General features: G+C 33.2%; 1 protein-coding gene across 1 annotated transcript in view; it reads left to right on the top strand.

Annotated features, from left to right (window-relative positions):
* Positions 1–753: 753 nt before the first annotated feature.
* LOC134272853 (uncharacterized) overlaps positions 754–22,560 on the top strand; it is a 60,156-nt gene continuing 38,349 nt past the window's right edge. Inside the window, exons 1-4 of the mRNA XM_062755020.1 lie at positions 754–769; positions 3,155–3,288; positions 9,946–10,139; positions 13,286–13,428. Coding sequence (XP_062611004.1) covers positions 3,190–3,288; positions 9,946–10,139; positions 13,286–13,428 — 436 coding nt within the window. The 5' untranslated portion in view covers positions 754–769; positions 3,155–3,189. The remainder of the gene's footprint in view (positions 770–3,154; positions 3,289–9,945; positions 10,140–13,285; positions 13,429–22,560) is intronic.

Here is a 22,560-nt window from a genome sequence, read left to right as displayed (position 1 = left end):
GCTCATTGCTCACAGTACCTCTAGTTTGTATTGTTTTCAGCATCGTTTGTTTTGCAAAAATTACCGTTTACTAAATAAGGCACTTGCTACCATTTTTCGATATTTGTTATGTATTAGGTCGTTGAGCAATATTAATTCTACATTTTTAAATATTTCATTTTTACACCCCCCGCTTGAAAAGTGGGAGGGTATATAGTAATCGGTATTTCCGTCCGTCTGTAGTCCGTCCGTCCGTCTTTTACGCTTTGGGGTACCCATCTCTTCTCCGCAACTCCTCTTATACTACTGAGTGAAATTTAATGAAACTTTCACAGAATCTTTATTACATATTGCCATTGAGCACCTCCTATTTTACTTTTTTATTCGACACGTATTTAAGGTTTCCCATAGCAAAACATTGCCATTGCCATTATATGTTTACCTATGACGTCAGATATAGAAGCTTCTAGATAACATTTGACAGGACGAGTTATTCCTCTTTACACATCAGGCCTACCGTAAAACAATATATAGCAACACATGGACATTATGGGAGGCGGAGTATCATTTAGTGAGCTCATTGCGCACAGTATCTCTAGTTTTAGTTGTCACAGTTGTCATTGAAATTACATGTATTAACGAAGAAGTTTTTGCAAGGTATGTATGCCCTTCCCACCGCACATGATATCATGAATATTGTCGAAAATAATATTCAACAATGAGAAATGTGACATTTTTCAGAATTTATATCTGACCTTTGCGGACTGGGAGCATCCACACTACAGTTACAGTAAGTTTTGTTTTCTTTAATGTAAGATAAAGCAGTGCTTTATCACCTCTAGCAAATTAAGATAAAAGTTGACTTCATACATAGAACGTTGCAAAAATGAATTTTAAATTACTAAGAACGTTTATGGACATTTGAATTTACTGTAAGAGTCATCGTGTTTAGACTATCTTCTTCCTCATAGGTTTCCATGTTAAGATTGGTTCGTTGAAATGAGAAAACTTTGTTCATCAACTAGTGAAATTTTGAACCCGAAAAAGTTTATAGTATAGCTTTTTAGTTTGTATTGTTATGATCAAATAAAAGCAACACCATTTTTGAGATGAAATATGCAATTTATTAAAAATGACGAAATAAGAAAATATATATACATAGCATGATAGGGGATCAGATCAAAAGGTAATCGCACAAATACATATCAATATGCTGATCTCCTAAATTTACAGATTAACAATATTTGCAAAAAAATATAAAAACAGTAATTATTCAGTAAAAATAAAAGACTTCAATCATAGAATTTTTTTTAGAAAAGGGGCCTAGGGATCATTTTTCATATATGCATACTATTTGATCCCCGTTGAAAAATGACCCCTTTTCGGACAGAGTGATTAAAAATTTATAACATGTGATTGATGGCAAGGTTTGAACCTCAATGCTTTTTCTTAAATTCTTTTTCAGGTCCTTTGGGACCAACACTGAAAGAACATTCAATAAAAAAGCAATAAAACATAAAGCTTTTGCTTAAATTCTGCTTCATATGAATACAAAAATAGGCCTGTTAATAAAGGGGCGCAATTGGTATTCATGGGAATTCAAATAGATTGTTGGAAGACCTGGTCTCCAAAAACAACATAGATATTGTCAATCAGAAACTCAAACGTCTTTTTGATATCAGTTTCAGAGTACTCGTGTGTACAATCAGAATGTTTTAAAAAAAATTTGTAAATGACCAATGACAAGGTATGTTAATTTACGAGTTTCTTTTTTTATTGAAATAGCAGCTGTCAATGATATGAAAAAGCCTGGACTTAAATTTATCGTGGAATGGTTGTGTATAAAGTTGAAAAACCATAAGTTTTTAAGCTTTTGATTTTGGTAAAATCAAAAATTCTTAAATATATTATAAGTTAAATACAAATATTATTTTTTCAATTTTCATAATAATTCGGAATACCTATACATGCATTCTGTAACTGGGATATGACAGATCTAATAAACAGTATTTGATCGAGATTTCAGATCCGTTGTCTGTAATGATAGTAGCTGTGGCACACGTAGTTTCAGAATTTTCCAAACTCTGGTATGAATCCTTGATACTGTTTAGGTGAAATATCCCTCTCCTCCAAATTTCACCATTTTTTTTTTAATTCCAAACATTTATTTTTATCAACAACTGTACAATAACATTATATCCAAATGGTAAATAGTTTGAAGTATGAAGCGTTGCTTACTTTTCAGAAATGAATATTATATCTTATCATGATGTGAAGAAATCTTGATATTGTAAATAGAAAGGTCAATATTTTTTTTTATATATTTCACAATAAAATTAGAAATATGAGTTGTATATGAAAATAAAAATATTTACTATGATACCTATCTAATTCTCATTAGAATACATAATGAAGCGTTGCTTTTTAAATCAGAATATCAAATAAATTTCTGTGCTTATAAAATGATATGCATCTATCAACACGAGTTTTTTTTTTTATTATTATCCTTGACAATATGTTTTAGTGAAACAAAATATGAAATAAATGAAAATAACCAATTCTTCATCTGCAATTTCTGCAACAATGAAAAGACATACGTTAAGAGATGGAAATATCTTAATTTACACAGTTCCATGGAAATAAGTATAAATGTGTGAGGTAAACTTTTATAAATAATTGATGAAAATATTTACAATTTAGAAACTAGAAATAAACATAAATAGTATACGTCAGTTTTGAATAAGATGGTCTTCATTAATAGAGTCGGTAAATTCTAACAAGACAATTCATTAAATGTTATGGAAAAGTGTCCTCAGAAAGTTATCTCTCCTATCAGAGGGGTGTTACACCTTAAATCAATTCAGGCAAAAGGTTGCGATGTGTCATGGTTACCATGGCAATTTTCATTTGTTTATCTACTGTTGACTATTTCAATTGTAAAATTTTGTATACGATACATATGCTCTTTGTATATCCAAAGCATTTTGTTCTCTTTTGAGAGTAAAAGTGATATCTGTAAGGTTCAATGTCAAGAAAAATCATCTCATGTATGCCGTTGAGAAAATGGATCAATTGCCATGATTATGATTGGATTGTTTTGTAAAAGTTTGCTCCCTTTGTAGAATAATAATAATTTCAATGCTAATTAAACGGTAACAATTGCTTTCTTTTTAAGGATGTTTGGAGAACGGTGATGTGGAATTGTTTGGAATGCATGAAAAAAGTGCCATTCAAGTAGATAGCTCGCCTAACTGTACCTCCAAACCGAATCCAAAAACAAAGGTTCACTTGATAAACGCCACTTGTTTGGTATGTCAGTTTTTAGTCTTACATGTACTAAGTATTTCAATTTATTAAAAGTACTGTGAAATCATTTTAATTCCCGAGGATCAATGTTTGTTTTTCCTTGTTGTGGGGACATACTTTGTGGTTTATTCGTTTTATACGGTAGATTAATCCACATGCATGTATTAACGTGTGTAGGAATAATTCGTAAGTTAGTAAGGGTGATCCAAGAAGATTGGTCCCCACCACCAATAATGATTCTGCAGTTCTTAATTATCACAAAGTAAAGAAATATGTGTACAGACATATTATACATGTTATACATACATGTATATCTTAGTGTAGTCTACTTGTGTGCCAAGTTATATTGAAATCAGACCAAAACTGTAGGAGGAGTAGCATTTTGAAAGAATTTCAAAGAAATTCCTATTTTTAGTAACCACGGCAATACCGTTCATCGAAATCAAAAACCGATATACAGAATTATGTATCTTAGCGTAGTCTACTTGTGTGCCAAGTTACATTGAAATTAGACCAAAACTGTAGGAGGAGTAACATTTTGAAAGAATTTCACAGAAATTTCTATTTATACCCCCCGCAAACGAAGTTTGGGGGGGGGGTATATAGGAATCACCTTGTCCGTCTGTCCGTCTGTCTGTCTGTCTGTGCAAACGTGTCCGGTCCATATCTTTCTTATGTAGGGACATTAGAATCTACTACTCCACACAAAGAAGCCCATGACCTAAGGGTGTGTCATGACCTTGACCCAAGGTCATTCGGTGAAGTTCAAGGTCACTGGAAGAAAAAGTTCATAATTTGTGTCCAGTCCATATCTTTCTTATGGATAAACTTGGTAGGTTCTCATTTCAGACAAAGATTGCCCATAACCCAAGGGTGTGTCATGACCTTGACCCAAGGTCATTTGGGGAAGTTCAAGGTCACTGGAAGAAAAAGTTCATAATTTGTGTCTGGTCCATATCTTTCTTATGGATAAACTTGGTAGGTTCTCATTTCACTCAAAGATTGCCCATGACCCAAGGGTGTGTCAAGACCTTGACCCAAGGTCATTTGGGGAAGTTCAAGGTCACTGGAAGAAAAAGTTCATAATTTGTGTCCGGTCCATATCTTTCTTATGGATAAACTTGGTAGGTTCTCATTTCACTCAAAGATTGCCCATGACCCAAGGGTGTGTCAAGACCTTGACCCAAGTTCATTTGGGGAAGTTCAAGGTCACTGGAAGAAAAAGTTCATAATTTGTGTCCGGTCCATATCTTTCTTATGGATAAAATTGGTAGGTTCTCATTTCACTCAAAGATTGCCCATGACCCAAGGGTGTGTCATGACCTTGACCCAAGGTCATTTGGGGAAGTTCAAGGTCACTGGAAGAAAAATTTCATAATTCATGTGTGATACATATCTTTATTATGGAAAAACTTACTTCTGAAAAAACCCAGCGCGGGGTATTTTGTCCCGTTTGGACAGTTCTAGTTTTAGTAACCACGATAACACCGTTCATCGAAATCAAAAACTGATACACAGAATTATGTATCTTAGTGTAGTCTACTTGTGTGCCAAGTTATATTGAAATCAGACCAAAACTGTAGGAGGAGTAGCATTTTGAAAAATTGTTTACAGACAGACAGACAGACGGACGGACGCCGGACGCATTACTATCGCATAAGCTCTTCTGGTCTCTGACCAGTAGAGCTAAAAAAAACCCGGAAAATTATTGATTCGACTTTGGAAGATATCTCGAACCCCCGGATATCTCGAAGTCGCGTCCAGGTCCCCTCAACTTCGAGATACTGATATTTCACTGTATCTAGCGTTACAACTTATCTACTAAACCCAAATTACTTACAGCTTTACAGCTTTACATTTTGATTTATAATACTGATAGCAATCAATTGGAAATGAATCCGTATATATATGTTACAATAAATAAGTGTAATCAGGAATTTCATGTATTTCCTGAATTTTAGGAAATACACGAAATTCCTATTCTCCTTAGGGAATACACGTATTTACTGATTTCAGTTGGGAAATACACGTATTTACTGAAATTTTCAATACTTTTTACAAGTATTTACTGACTGTGCTTTGGTGAGATTTAAAACATAAACAGATGCATAGTATATTTAATGTTAATATTAGTTAGCACATTTGTGAAGAAATTATATTTGAAATACACCTCTATTAATTCATAAATTTAAAAATGCATTATTTGTAAATATTAACAAAACAAACACACAAAAAAACATAATGATACACTGCTTTCATTTTCTGGAAAGAAGTTGTCTTTATTACTGCATACTTTAAGTAAATTATTTTTATACTTTTATTCATTTTAGAAAAACTAATTAAAGTCGCTTACTGACATTTTTTTCCTTTATTAGATATTCATACAATGCTATTTTGCAATTTTTGACTGTGAATTTAAAACCCTGGAGCATTTGCAATTAAAACAATTCTTCTGCTCTCTCTTGAAGAATGCAAAAAACAAAAAATATCTTGTAAATTACATATACATGTAATGTAACGAAATTAAAGTCAGTAATTCAAGATGATACTTTACTATCAGGAATTTTCCAACCTCACAATTTTAATGGTTCAAAATAGAAAATAAATGTTTGACTTAACTGATTCTTGCAAAACATATCTATGTTACAAACTTAAAATAATTTTAGAGATGCAAGACTCGAATAAACAGAAGTACCGTATATATCACCATTTAAAAATTGTACATTTTTGATAAAATTTTATGATAAAAATTATGTTAAAAACTAGTTTTAAAGCACCAGTCTAATGTTAAAAGCTCCACACATGAAAAACATTCTTCCAAAATATATTTTTGTACTAGGTATGAATTGAAGTTTCTGTAAAATACCTATAACATCACAAGAGGGTAGCAACGTCCTTAAATGGAATTTTAGAAAAACAATGCACTGAGTGTTCAAAGTAATGCATAACGTCAGCTTTGTAGAGACAATGCTTTTAAACAAGCATATTAGTATCAATTTTGTTTTCCTACTGATATTTCTAAAGGTTATACATAGTCATCCAGCTTAGTTCAGTAAAAACGTGTAAAATTGGCTAAAATTTTCAGTAAATACATGAATTTCCTAGTTATTCAGTAATTACTTGTATTTCCTAAAACGGCCAGTAAATACATGTATTTACTGGATGGTTTAGGAAATACATGAAATTCCTGATTTCACATATTTACTGTAACATATATATTGTACTTGTTACATGTACATTACGAATTGTATTTTTTTAACACTGTTGATTCACAGTATTTTTTTTATATAAAAAAGTTCGTTGAATTTGGGACACACTCAACGCACTTTGAAAAATTTTTTCAAAGTGCGTTAAGAGTGTACATCAACATTTTTACCATTGTTACAACGCACTTTGAACAAATTTTTCACGGTGCTTTAAATTTTAAATTGTGAAAGTGGGCGATTTTGGTTTTCCATACTTTGAAAAGTCTTTCTCTCTTTAAAAATGTTTACTGACCTTAATTTTTTTCCAGTTTGCATGCATTTTATGTAAAGTAAAACTAATTTATTGAAAGTTTTCAATGTCATGCCGGTTATATGAATACATGTATATATTTGGGTGTAGCATAGGCATCGGTACCGTGAGTGAGGGGGCCTAGGTACACAAACATTTTGCAAAGATATACATGATATAGGCATTGAAAATTGGGGCTTACCTTGGGGGTCCACTTTCAATTTGCTACCGACGGATGTGTACAATCTATAAGAAAAAAAAGAAGTTGGCTGAGAGACCATCTACTCGTCTTCTCCTTGTTCTTATTGAGGTTAAATGATTACATTTAATTAAAAAGTTTTTCGATATAATTATTGCAAATTTATTATCTCTATAACTAACAAGAGGCCCATGGGCCACATCGCTCACCTGAGCACTAAGGGTAGGAAATAGTAGAAAATGGCTTTTTATTGTAAAGTTTAAATCCAAAAGTAGTCCCATGACCAATCATGGATTTGCTTTTTTTTAGAAAATGAATTTTAAAGAATTTTCCTGTATATATCTTTAAAAACTTTGGTCGGCCATTTTGGCCCCGCCCTACCCCTGGGGGTCATGATTTGAACAAATTTGAATCTACAATACTTGAGCATGCTTCCATATATAAATTATAATATGATGAATTATTGCTTTGTCATTCTTGAGAAGAAGATTTTTAAAGAATTTTCCTATATTTCTATGTAAAACTTTAGTCGGCCATTTTGGCCCCGCCGAACCCCGGGGGCCATGATTTGAACAAACTTGAATCTACACTTCCTGAGCATGCTTCCATATAAATATGATGAATTATGGCTTTGTCATTCTTGAGAAGAAGATTTTTAAAGAATTTTCCTATATATTTCTATGTAAAACTTTGGTCGGCCATTTTGGCCCCGCTCTACCCCCGGCGGTCATGATTTGAAAAAACTTGAATCTACACTACCTGAACATGCTTCCATATAAATATGATGAATTATGGCTTTGTCATTCTTGAGAAGAAGATTTTTAAAGAATTTTCCTATATATTTCTATGTAAAACTTTGGTCGGCCATATTGGCCCCGCCCTACCCCCGGGGGCCATGATTTGAACACACTTGAATCTACACTACCTGAACATGCTTCCATATAAATATGATGAATTATGGCTTTGTCATTCTTAGAAGAAAATTTTTAAAGAATTTTCCTATATATTTCTATGTAAAACTTTGGTCGGCCATTTTGGCCCCGCCCTACCCCGGGGGGTCATGATTTGAACAAACTTGAATCTACACTACCTGAACATGCTTCCATATAAATATGATGAATTATGGCTTTGTCATTCTTGAGAAGAAGATTTTTAAAGAATTTTCCTATATATTTCTATGTAAAACTTTGGTCGGCCATATTGGCCCCGCCCTACCCCCGGGGGCCATGATTTGAACAAACTTGAAACTACACTACCTGAGCATGCTTCCATATATATATGATGAATTTTGGCTTTGTCATTCTTGAGAAGAAGATTTTTAAAGAATTTTCCTATATATTTCTTTGTAAAACTTTGATCGGCTATTTTGGCCCCGCCCTACCCCCGGGGGCCATGATTTGAACAAACTTGAATCTACACTACCTGAGCATGCTTCCACATAAATATCATGAATTATGGCTTTGTCATTCTTGGGAAGAAGATTTTTAAAGAATTTTCCTATATATTTCTATGTAAAACTTTGGTCGGCCATTTTGGCCCCGTCCTACCCCCGGGGGTCATGATTTGAACAAACTTGAATCTACACTACCTGAGGATGTTTCCCCATAAGTTTCATCTTTCCTGGCACAGTGGTTCTTGGGAAGAAGATTTTTAAAATATACCACCAAATTTTCATTAATTCCCAATTATCTCCCCTTGAATGAGGGCGTGGCACTTCATTTGTATAAACTTGAATCCCCTTCACCCAAGGATACTTTGTGGCAAGTTTGGTTGAAATTGGCCCAGCGGTTCTTGAGAAGAAGTCGAAAATGTGAAAAGTTTACAGACAGACAGACAGACAGACGGACAGACGGACAGACGGACGCCGGACAAAATGTGATCAGAAAAGCTCACTTGAGCCTTCGGCTCAGGTGAGCTAAAAATCTAAGTCTAGAATATTTTGTTTATACATATTTCTTTCAAAGTGCGTTAAATGTCCCCATGGTTAAAAATGTTTATGTACAATCTTAACGCACTTTGAAAAAAATTGTCAAAGTGCGTCGAGTGTGTCAAAATTTAACGCACTTTGAAATTTTTTTTCAAAGTGCGTTGAATTTGCCCAATTTTAACGCACTTTGAAAATTTTTTTCGAAGTGCGTAATTTTTTCAAACTGCGTTGCTACATATCATGGGGAAATTTAACGCACTTTGAAAAAATTATGTATTAAACAAAAAAAATTAGATTTAGATTTTAGTAATTAAGAGAATTAATTTGTAATTATTATATCTTAAAAAAAACTTTTTTTTTAATTTACACGAATTGATTTAATCCCATTGAGAACAAGGAGAAGACGAGTAGAAGTCTTTCATCCCAACTCTTTTTTTACATAGACGTGGGCAGCAAATTGAACGTTCAATCGTGCGCCTAAGCACTCCGACCGGTACCCGATGCCTATGCTACACCATAATATGTATTTGCATAACTAGTACGACGTCGAAAACTTTCGATAAATTTTAGTTTACATAAAATTCATGCAAACTGGGAAAAATTAAGTAGAATTACCGGTATAACACATTTAAGAGAGAAAGAACTTTCAAAGGCAAAAATCAAAATCGCTCACTTTCACATCCTGAAATGACCTTATCACCGAAAAGTTATCCAACAGGTTCAATAATTTATCGTACCTAAGATTTGCAAGAATATCGACTATAGATACACTTTTTTTTCAAAGTGCGTTAATATGGTCGATATTAACGCACTTTGAAAAGAAATTTTATTTTTTTCAAAATGCGTTGAATTGGTCCCAAATTTATCGCACTTTGAAAAATTTTTCAAAGTGCGTAATTTTTCAAAGTGCTTTGTATCAATGGTGCCTTTCAAGGAGTGAATATATAAGAATATAGATTTAAGAGTTCACATACTTTCTGCATAAAATTGATCATTATAGAAGATTTAAAACGAATATGTGCTTTGACTCTTTTTTCAGAATGGTAAAGAAAATGCCACAATTAGTGTTTACGACAATATGTTGGATGGTGTTTATCAGATCCCTTTAACTCCACACCCTACCGTTGCCCATGATGTTGTTGGGGGACACACTGGACATCAATTTGTTATCACCTGCAAAGACATTCCAAACCAGGGTATTAGTAAAACGGTGGCACATGTGTTTCAAGGAAGGCAATTATTTTTTCTTGTTGTTTCTTTCTTTACGATTTTTTTTTCAAACTTTTTTCAATAATTTCTTGCACTGAAATGAGATGCAATAACAACAATTTAACATGATTCAAAAGCTTAAGTTGATGGTGAAAGCGTATGTAGTAAAAACTGGGTGTATTGGACATTTTCGGTTGGGTGAACATTTACAAACTAGCGACTACGGGTCTTCAGTATGGAGTGCATTATGCGCAAAAATATTTTAGTATTTAACAGGTCGGAGAGAATACTCGAAATCGGGTATTATCCGTGAAATCGCGTATAATACTCGATATTAGGGTATCGTTGAATCCGCGAAATCGGGAATTCCGTCCAACTTTCTATAAAAACTAAAGAATAAAGCAACGGCGCATTATGCCAGTAACAGTTACTTGTACTTCAGTATCTTGTGGGTTTATTTTTATTAAACCTAATTCATACGGTTGTCAAATAAGTTTAAAATCACACGACAAACACTGCTGGGGTAACAAAGAGGACACAATGGCGTTATTATTTTTCAATATAATTTCTAAAAACAAATAACTACACTTCGTTTGTCTTTATATCCCATTAAAGTATTCCATATACTTTATTTTCTAATTTGTGCACTATTCACAAAACGTGAAATTTTAAAGAAATTAAACGACTAACGCCGTGTTATGTATTTTTACTGAAAAATGTATGGCGTCCCTTTCACGTGAAATATAAATTATTCCTAACAGTTAGAGAGTACAGTATAAGCGAGTCATAATTGTATATCTCTGCCATAATAGAATACCAACGTTATTATAAAGAAGAAAATAAAATAAGATTAAATAAATACCCACGGGAATACAGTTTGAAAATAGCTAATTGAAGGTGAGTACCTTTTTTTATGTCAATTTAGCATGAAATTTTTATTCAAAGACACCGTAAATTTTTTGGTTGCATTTTAATCGATACAAGATATGCTATTTTACCTTTATTTTATGCATTTTGTGTGAAAATTGAGAGCGAGAAGTCACAGGATTTTCTTGTTTTTTTTTTTGGGGGGGGGGGGGGTATAAATAAAAGCCAAATGTGTACATCTTTTCATGAGCTTATAATACATTAAATTTCTCAATGTAGATCGAGGTACAGTCATATTGAAATATGAATTACATAGTCAAGTTTTCACATTTCTTATAGTTTTTACGTTTATGAACATGTTAATGAACAAACTGAAATAATGGAGTGTTCAATTGCCTTGGAAACTCTTGTCTTACTCTTTGGGAATATAATTCCTCATCGGACATTAAAACTTCATAAAAATCGTAGCCTCTTCCTTTCTTTATCATACTGTTTGATAGACAGGGTAAATTTTACCTCTTTACCTTCCACATTTTTTTTTATATCGCTAACTTATACCTCATTATAATATGCTAATACAACGCACTATCTGATTGGTTCTAGACAATATGTCAGTTTTCTTTAATTTATTTTATCTATGATACGTATTACTCATGGCAATAACTTTTCCTAAATCTCATCTATAATAAAAAATATGTGTTAAAAAAATAAACATGAATTCTAGTTACTTGTAGTCTTATATTGTGTTAGAAAATAACAGGTTGCTTTTTGTTTACCTACAATGTATATGATTTTTATTTGATGATGAGTTTAACCGACCGTGACATTCAAAGAGAGGTCTCTTGGACACATGTAGAACACAGTCGAGGTTGTTTTGTCAGAGGTGGTCAAGAAGCCTATAGCCCCCCCCCCCCCCTCTGTGAAATGGTAAAATATTGATGAAAGCGAAATTAAACGATCAACAGTTATGTTCTCTCATGAGCTGTATTCCTGAAACTATCACTGTCTCTGCTAAAATGTTAAAGACATATTCTGCAAATATGTTTAATTTGAATGATAAATAAAAAAGAAAAGATTTTTCAAAAAAAAAGAGAAAGAGGGTTCTTTTAGCCGAAATTTTAGACATTTTTATCATTACATTATTTATACATTCATAAATAAATTTGATTTTATGCACAAGATGAATGTGAAAGTAATTATAAATAATGACGCATAATTAGATACGATAAACAATCCCTTGTTTATACAAGGCATCATATCTGGTGTGTGAAATGCGTTTCCGTATAATTGGATTTATTTACAAATTGTTCATGTTTGTCGTGTTGATGTGGAATTATTATAAATTCCTGAATTCTGATACTTTACAATTCTGTTGTGTTGGGAATGAACATTAGGAAGATGCATATAATTTCAACATCAGGAAAAATATAAAGCAAATCGAACGCCTTTTTGTGTGCAGATCATGAAATGTACTGAGCTCCACGGGTATTTGTTGTCCTGAGCGCATTAATCTTGACGCCCAAATTCTTACTTGGCTAGTGATACCTATAGAAAACATGTGTATCTAGATGAAAGTTAACTCGGCAACATGCGCCATCCCAGTGTTTAAGTTTTATTAAGTGATTACACGTCCTATACCCGATTTCGCGGATTCAACGATACCCTAATATCGAGTATTATACGCGATTTCACGGATAATATCCGATTTCGAGTATTCTCTCCGACCTGTTTAAAGTATTTTAAACTGCTTTTTTACATCTTGAATGGGTTGTCGTCAAACATCGCTAAGGGTTTTTCTTAACAAGAACTACATAGCATATGTAGATAATACATACCATACAACCTTGTCTTCTTAAAAATATAAAATTACAGTGAAGTGCATTGAAGTGGTAAAATTTTCCATCTGGATGAAACGTTCTGAGTCATGTTTTGAACGTCTATTATAACATAATGACACGCCCATTTCTTTAGAAACGAAAAAGAAAGTTTCGTCGTAATATTTAAGGGCACCCCACTCCTCGTGACAAGCAACATGAGTTACACCGAAATGTAGGCCTTTCAAGTGCCGCTAGGGTTCGCTTTTATGAACGATAACTCACTGCTATTGAAGAGATAATTTTGAATTTCCTCTTTGATTGTTAACCGTTACATGTATTCGTATCTTATGGATAGAAGTTATTCTTTTACGATGATTCAGCAATGTAATAGATGTTTATATGCCTTAAATGCTTCAGTAGAACCTAATATTTCAATCTGGTGATATATTTTAAGTAGCCAGTAAGAAAAGCATGAATGTACTTCAGGGTTTACAATCAGCTTCCAGACAACTACAAAGAAGTCTCTCCTGTTGAGATGCGTTTTAAAGCAGTCAATGATCTTTCTGCTCCCGACATCAGCAGCGTCTACATTGGAGATGAATTCTACATGTTCATCAAATACATGGGAGGTGAGGAAATAAATTTTAAATTTTTATGAGAAATGAGATGGTTTAAGATTCTTCATGAAGTTTCACACATAAAAACATTGATTTATGAATTGCATATTACTGAAGCTTAGAAGTGCCTCATGGACAATTTTTGAGGTCTTTCGTCTCCAGCGGAAGACCTTCCAATTCTTTGTTTCTTTTTCACTATTATTATTATTTTCCTACCGAGTTTGTGCAGAGCTGTGCTTACAGGTATCATATTGTAAATTTTGAATTTACTAGGGGGAGGTAAATTTTGCATTTACCTCCCCTAGTAAATTCAAAATTTACAACATGATACAGGGAAGACATCTCCTGTCAGAGCAAGTTTTAAAGCCCGTGTTAGGTTATGGATTGCCCAGTCTGGTTCTCACTACCAAGTCCTTTAGGTTCCTTGGGCGTCTGTATGCAGCCAATGGAAGTTACTTAAAGACCTCTGCCATTCGTTCATTTGAGTGAAGAACTGGCAGGATCTTTTTAAGGATTCCGCCGAGGTTCTTAAGGACTGGGTGGTATGTAGTTACCAGAGGGACCCTGCCGCTGTTTTCTTCTCCCTGTAGAGAAATAGGTTATGCCTCTCATGTCACGCCATCTCATCAATGGCAGTGTGTACAGTGTTGGCATTGTAGCCTCTCTTGCATAAGTGGGACTTGGGGAAACCGCTTTGTTCCTGCTATAAGGCAGGGAATGAACAGATACCGAATTCTGGTGGTTATACCCTTAGGCACATCCTTAAATATGTGTGAGGGATAACAGATACGGCATTAGATACAGATGGGGATGTGTGGGTTTCATGTGAAGACTGAACTTGATTTCACCATCAGTCAAGGTAGAATTAGGAATATGTTTGGAGAAATTGAAATATGTACGTCTACCGTAAATTTGTTAGACTGATGGAAGGTACTGGCAAACGAAATGAGTGTCTCGAGGCTCTCGCGACATTCCATCCATTTCATCTCTATGTAGTCAATGATACGCAACCAGCCCAGGAGCCTAAATGGTGTTTGACGTAACAAGTTGCATTCAAATCTGCCCAAGAGAATATTGCCATACAAGGATGCCATTTTTGCCTAAGCCACCTAAGTGTCTTAACGTGCGTAACTCACATATTTTCTCATAAGCTTAAAAAAACTAAAGAATGTTATTTTATGTGGGACAATTCTGATGAAAATAATGCAGTAGTAAATACAGTTATACATCCTGATAATTGACAGGGTAATTTTTAAAATTTAATAAAGTGAAAGTCATATTTGGACAAATTAAACTGGATTTTAAAAAAAATGAATTAAATAGAAAATAAAGACTGTTTTTAGGAATTGAGTTATCTAATAAGTAAGTGTATTGATTATTGATAAGACAGTCTGTATTGGTTAATGATCATTCTATTTAAGTTCAATTCATACAATAGCTGCACGTAGATTTCTTAGATTACAGGGACTATTTTGTCTGCAAATAGGAAATTTTATCTGTAACACAGGCAAGAACGGTCTAGAGTGTCTTATTAATTTATTTTCTGTGTCGTGAGGGCATAAAGTTAATGAATCAATTTGAAGTTTGACTTATTGTCGTCAGTTTCAAATCGGTGTAACGACGAAAAGTGACTCCGTAGAATATTGACCGTGGGTCATTTTTCTACAAAGAAATTTGACCCACTGGTCAATATTTTACGTAGAAAAATATATAAACATATGTCATTTTAGAAACAAAACCTCTGATTGATAAAAAAAACCCCAAAAACATAACCACCAATTTATGCTCCTCTATGAATAAAATTGAAATATTCATTTGGATTCCACAATCCAAAAAATCCATACCAGATACTTTGATTGTGATTCTACCATTAAGATATGCAACCAAATATATGTTGAAAAGGACTAAAGTACATAAAAAGTTCCACCCTCGATCCTTACATTTGAAAGTATCAAAATAAATCAAGAAATACAGAAATTAGGTTTTATTGTATAAAAAGTAGGGGGTCAAATTTCTTTGGAGGTCATTTTTCAACGTGTGTGGAGTCGTGGAATAACTGTTCAGGAGTGTTTTTCTACGATCGAAAAATGACCCTACTTAGAATATTGACCCCCTGGTAAATATTATACGGGGGTCACTCTTCCTTACAAAGATTCATTAAATGTGGCCCTGAACCCGAGCAGTTCCTAAAGATGCAAATACGGTACAAGTCTAGGAACATAAGTTATTCATACATTTAGATAGGACTTAGATTTGGTGTGTAGCTGTCCCAAGCACTAGTAGCTATGGGCGGCGGAAAGGGTGAAAAAGACGTTTATGCAAAACTAACAACTAATTTTATAAACATCATGAAATACAAAACAGACAACCTTAAAAACAAAATCAACAGACTCGTTTGCAAAATCAACAGACTCCGATGCGAAACCAACGATCACCAATGCAAAACCAACGATTATTCACTGAATTGTCGCTAGATGGCGCGCAAAAAACATATATATATTACCTGAATTAACGCTAGATGGCGCGCAAGTTTTTCTACGTAATCATTATTTTTGTACTTTCGTAGGAACGTAAATCACGCGAAATTATATATCAGGATCCAATTGGTAAACCTCGGAATGTATTATAGAATATATTATCGGTATCGAAATTATTTGTACTAATAAGGGATCATAAACTACCGGTATATAGTACATTATATACCCATTTTTATCTATTAGATTGACCCTGTGTATATTTTAGGGAATGACTTGAGTACTTTAAGATATTTATAAAGAAAAGAAATTAAGGCAAGATGTGTGTATCCATATCTTTTTTTTTATTTTTTGGCTTAAAAATAGGGTAAAGGAATGTAGGACAGCGATTACTCCAGGTTTGGGGATTCTGTTTTCGGACTCGGAGAAATTAAGCAAAATGCACAAGGGACAAGGTCTACTGCGCATACCATGGCAAAGATGCCACCACACCTTGTACATGAGTACAATTAAGTCTATCCTTGTAGCCCTACAGTGTAAATTTCATTGGCGGATCTAGTCCGAAAAATCTGACGTTTTCCTGTTTTTACGATTTTTATATTTTACATGCCATTCCTGGCATGTAAAATATAAAAATCGTAAAAAAGCCAGGAAAACGTCAGATTTTTTCGACTATGGCGGATCCAGAGGGGGAAGGTTCCGGTGGTTGGAACCACCTTTTAATTTTGTACATAGAGAGAAAAAATTCTGCAATATAGAAGAAGTCTAATATTTTGAAATAATGGAAAATATTTGTCCGCTCTGCTCTGTAGATCTGTAGATTTTCGCGTACCTTCCTCCGTTTACCTTCCCAACCCCGGCTAAGAGTTCCGACCACTCACAAGTAACATCCAAAAAAATATGCAGATGGAGGGGATTCTTTTTTTCTGAGAATAATCTTTTGCTGTAGTTTTGATTAATATTTTGATTTAGAAGCTCCCTCCACAGTTTTTATTTCCGGAAAATACGCAGATTCAAGCATTAAATGAAAGTATATAATGCAGTTCGAAGAGAAAAGCTACAGAAAGCCCCCTCTACCCTCAAAGAAGGACTTTAGAGTGTGGTGCAAAGGTTTTTTTTGTTTTTGTTTTTATTTGCTTGTCAACTGTTTTTGGAGCCCCCCTCTCTTAAAAATATATGTAGTTACGAACTTCAAGTGGTCGTGTTGTGATTCTATGCATGAGTGCTGGGGCACTGACCTTTCGAAAATTGCTGGATCCGCCCCTGAATTTCTTTTACGGTTTCAACTATACTGAAAGGAAAAAGAAACGCATAGTAAACTTTTGAATAAAATTAAAACTATCCTTTCGAATATGTTTTCCAGATTTAATATCAGACTTTTTAATTCATATTTAATGAACAAGTTACCAAAATCTTGTGAGACTTTAACTGAAACTTAATGAGTTATTGATATCGATACCCCCCCCCCCCTCAAAAATATTATCTCCCTTGTGTAAAAAGTACCAACCTTGATTATCCTGTTCCTCAGAGCATTTATCTTTTCTGTACTATATAATTCATATCTGTACAGGTGCAGATCCTGTTTTTCGGGGGGGGGGGGGGGGGTTCCACCCCAATAAAAACAATCCAGCCCATATTTTTTTTCACGTGCGCAGATCCTTTGATCCGTGAACATAGATCGCTAAACAAGTAGCGATAATTTTATATGAACTTTTTTTAAGAGTGTAAGGTATGGTGGCATATTCCTACCCCTTGTGTGCAAATTATTTTTCTATCAAATATGTTGACATGCAAGATAAATATGTTGACATGCAAGATAGTTATGTCAACATGCAAGATAAATATGTTGACATGCAAGAAAATTGCAATCAAATAAATATTATAAAATTCTTCAAAAATCTCAAATATCGCCCACATGTGACATCCAACATGCTAGATGTACGGAAGCGTAAATGGCTCTACACTTGTTGTTTTATAACTTTGTATATTGTCTTATATTTTATCGACTTATCATCATATAAAGTGTTATACCTCCTTATTTATGTACATATTTTAAATTGTTTTAAGATTTCTTAACATAATAGAAGGCAACTTCTTTTGTTCAATAGATTTTATTGCATTAAGCTTTATCGACTGAAATAATATATTGATTTCCAGATATTGATTAAAACAAGATATTTAATCATATCGATATAATATTGTTGATATGATAAAATAAAGATATAGTTATATCAATTTTAATTTATGAATATCTGCGATAAAGAAGATTCAGTGAAAGCTTATGTATCACGTCAGCATGTACGGTTAAAGGCTGAATCAAATTAAAAAGTATACTAAAAAGGGGATATGGAGACAAATTGAAAGTTATAGATCCATAGTGGGCTATTGCACCGATCACCACTTTTGAAGAGGGGGAGACAAGAGTATCTTTGTGCCCCTCATCCAGCTATAACCCCCCCCCAAAAAAAAAAAAAACTGAGAACAGCAGAGGAGATCCACTGATATGTCCCCAAAGTTAAGAAAATTCTCGCAGTTAGATTATTAAATCCCTTGGGTGTTTTTCTTGTTATAAATTTATTTTGGCTGACACTACACTTTCCTCCTTTAAACTTTGTGACTAAGCTTATACAGATTGGCTGAAATCACAAATTATTTTATATTATTTAAAGCAATAAGAAGTTAGATCTTGTGTTATTATATTTTTATGGAGGGGGGGGGGGGGGGGGGCTGGGTGGTTTAAAGACTGTGGAGGTTCGCATTCATGAGTCAGATCCTATGTATATCACAGAGTGAAACATCAAATATTTACAAAATACATATATAATTAGTGTTACTTTTATAATAGTGTTACCCGGTACTTTATATTTTCGCTTCATTAGCGATTTACAATCCCCATTGAACTCAAGAGATATAAGCAGTGAACCATGATAGAATATATCATATTCCCTCTTCAAAATGATGGGTACAATAATTTCCTATGACAATGCATATAATTTAATTGTTGATGTCTCTCCATCTCCATTTTTCAAATATTTTTGAATTTCGTTTCATCCTATAATCGTACACGATAGCAGATACATGGTACATAAGCTTCCCAAGTGAAGTGAAGATTCATTATAATTCCCGCCCCCGCCAAGTTAATTCAAAAACACCTTTTTCTGACTTCTTCTCGAAAATATTCATATATCTATATGGATATAACTTCATATCTATTTCTTCAAATCGACAATACTATATTGACATGAATGAATATTTTGTTTAGATCGATATTTGAAAATTAGTATAATATTTCAGTCGATAAAAGTTAAAGCAATAAAATCTATTGAACAAAAGAAGTTGCCTTCAATTATGTAAATACACCTCAATACAATTCAAAATATGGGCATAAATGTTATGTCAACATAACAAAGTTGCATGTCGACATAAATAAGTTGCATGTCAACATAAATAAGTTGCATGTTAACATATATAAGTTGCATGTCGACATAAATAAGTTGCATGTCAACATAAATAAGTTGCATGTTCACATATCTAAGTTGCATGCCAACATATTTATCGTGCATGTTAACATAAATAAGTAGCATTTAGCATGTTGGATGTCACATGTGGGCAATATCTGAGATTTTTGAAGATCTTTTTTATAATTTTTTTTATTGCAATTTTCTTGCATGTCAACATATTTATGTTGCATGTTGACATAGCTTTGTTGCATGTCAACATATCTATCTTGCATGTCGACATATTTTGATAGAAAAATAAAGAAATATGCCACCATAGTAAGGGGATTTTTCTCTTTCAAAAAATTTCTCTTGGAAAAAAAACAATATCTGCTACTGCTTTCTTGTAATATATTTACAGTCGTTTGTCTTGATGCCTCTAATATGTTTGAATTTTAAAAGTCCGACATGATGCTACCGGGGTATTATCCGGTGTTCAATGTGGAAATCCCTGGTTATTAATAAACTTCTGACGTCATGACCTCCGAATAGCTCTCGCTTGGCTTAAAATGTTTAAACAAACCAAATGACCTCTCAATTCAACACAAATTTCTATGCATAATTTATGCTTGAAATGCACCTTGATGCATATCATTGTAAACTTTTGACATTAAACTTTTATTCTATACCCAGAATGTTTCACAAACATGTGAGCATGGTTTCATTTTTATCATTGAAAGGGAGGCATGCGAATTTCCTTTATGTGCTACTTTTCAGCCTTTTGACCTTCACTCTATAATTGTTGCCCTGATCCACTTACATTCCTGAAAGTACAAAAATAATGATGACGTAGAAAAACTTGCGCACCATCTAGCGTTAATTCAGGTATTATATGTTTTTTGCACGCCATCTAGCGAATTCAGTGAATAATTGTTGGTTTTGCATTGGTGATCGTTGGTTTCGCATCGGAGTCTGTTGATTTTGCAAACGAGTCTTTTGATTTTGTTTTTAAGGTTGACTGTTTGTATTTCATTATGTTTATAAAACTAGTTGTTAGTTTTGCATAAACGTCTTTTTTACCCTTTCCGCCGCCCATAAGTAGCATCATCCCGTACTATACACCGTATACTACTGCTATCTAAGTAGAAAATATTTTAAGTCTTACTTTGAATCAAGGAAGAATTCGATCTTCATAGCAAATCTTATACAGGCTTCGTATACTTGCAAAAATTTTGTAAATAGATATAGGATTTTCTCACATCCTGATCATTCCAAAAACTGGAATATTTATTTATTTCCTTGACAAAAACATTGGAAAAAGTCATTGTGAAGTTTCAAAGCTGAGATATATTTCTTTTTAAAAACTATCATATCGTGCATGAACTGTTTTAAAATGCATAAAATTGCCAATAACACTTTCCCCGTTAACTGAAAATCTTGCCAAATTTTTTGATAATTTTTATTATTTTGTTTTCTTTTCCTTCGTACTAGCTTTATGCTTTATTATTATTTTTTTTTTCTCTTACTACCTTTAGTTCCTAAGATGTCTTTAAAATTCAATAAAAATTATTCTTTGGAAGTTTTTTTTTCTGAAGCAGAATTAAGTACGTGACAATATACTACTAATAACACGGATTTCATTGTCAGATCTCATAGCGAAGTTACAGTATTATTTTTAACAATTTGAATTAACAGAACCAAAGTTCATCATCTTGATAATGTTCATCATCCCGATGTACGATTTTTTTCAGAAAATAAAGATTACTTCGTAGTTCCTGAGGAGTGCACGGCCATAGGTGGAACATCGTTGGCGGAAGGACGTCTGACAAGCGGCGAAAATTCTATAGTGCTATGGAATAATAGTAACACGTAAGAATTAAGGTTGAACTCGTTTATGTATGCAGTAACCTCTTTTTAGAAAATAAATACAGGCGTGTATACATGCATATCTGTGAACTCCTCAAGACATTTCCTTAGCCATAGGTCTCAGAGAAGTAATGTGCAAGGATTTCTTATCGTTTAACTTGCGAACAAGAAAAAAAGGGAATGAAATACATATAATATTTATTATATATAGATATATAGAGTTATTGTTCCAATTTGTAGATTAGAATTGTTTAAGAGGCTTTAGTACAAGATGTATAATATAACGGAAAATTATTAAAAGCAGAAGCGAGAGATTCCGTCTTGTACAAAAGTCTTCAATCTGCAAATGTATTTTTCTTTTGATAATTATGGAACGCCAACGGGTTCAAAATTCTGTAAATCTTAAAATAAACGCATGTAAACCTGAATTTGTAAATTGTAAATCATAATTTCAAAATTTGTCAATTGTTCTATCTAATTTTGACTGCCGTCATGAGAAAAGAGTCCTTATCTTTTGACGTCCCAATGCTCAGAAAACAACGTCAATTTTTTTAATTGTAACTACCGATATCCAACGTAAATTGGCAAGTGTAAAATGTAGATCATGTAAATTGCTGATGCTCTCGTGTAATTCGTAGACTTGCGATTTGTCGACTTATGAAATGTAAATTGTACTTTCGTGATTTGCAAATTTTGCAAGATTGCATTATGCTACAGCCTATTAAGAAGTTAATTCGTTGCTTAACAATTTTATCATATCCCCAGTTCGTCCTACCGTAAAAAAATATATAGAAAGACTGATGAAAAGTTTATAAATGAATTTCATGTCTGTCCTTGATTAAGACTTAAATAATTATTATGTATTAGCAGGGGTATACTCTAGGAAAACTCCTACAAATCTCAAATCTACGAATTACAAGTAATCATCGACAGATCTTGCATTTACATTATGAAAGTTATTTTGAGTAATTTACAATAAACAAATTGTGATAGAACAATCGACAAATTATGAAATTATGATTTACAATTTTCAGATTAAGGTTTCAGCTTTTGAACCCCTTGGCATTCCATATATAATCGCCCTACAATGTACAAATGTAATTCATACCAAACTAACGCAACAGTTTACTTATTGTTTTCAATTGCTAAGAATAATCTATTTAACTGCTTGTTTATAATTGAAGACTTAGAAAAAAAATGTGTTATTATAGGCGTAATATAAATTTGCCTTGCAAAATAAAAGTAATATTTTTGCTGCTCTTCCTAAATGTTGAAATTTCAATTATTTTTTTTTTGTAATACATGTACATGTAATATTGACAACAAAAATTCCACTTGTATAATTTGTTAAATTTATATTTTTATTC

Source organism: Saccostrea cucullata, unplaced genomic scaffold (genome assembly GCF_032062105.1).
Source record: "Saccostrea cucullata isolate Sc308-1 unplaced genomic scaffold, CSIRO_AGI_Scuc_v1 ctg996, whole genome shotgun sequence".
Taxonomy (NCBI): Eukaryota; Metazoa; Mollusca; class Bivalvia; order Ostreida; family Ostreidae; genus Saccostrea; species Saccostrea cuccullata.
The sequence above is the reverse complement of the archived record's forward strand: the minus strand, read 5'-3'. Positions and strand labels throughout refer to the sequence as shown.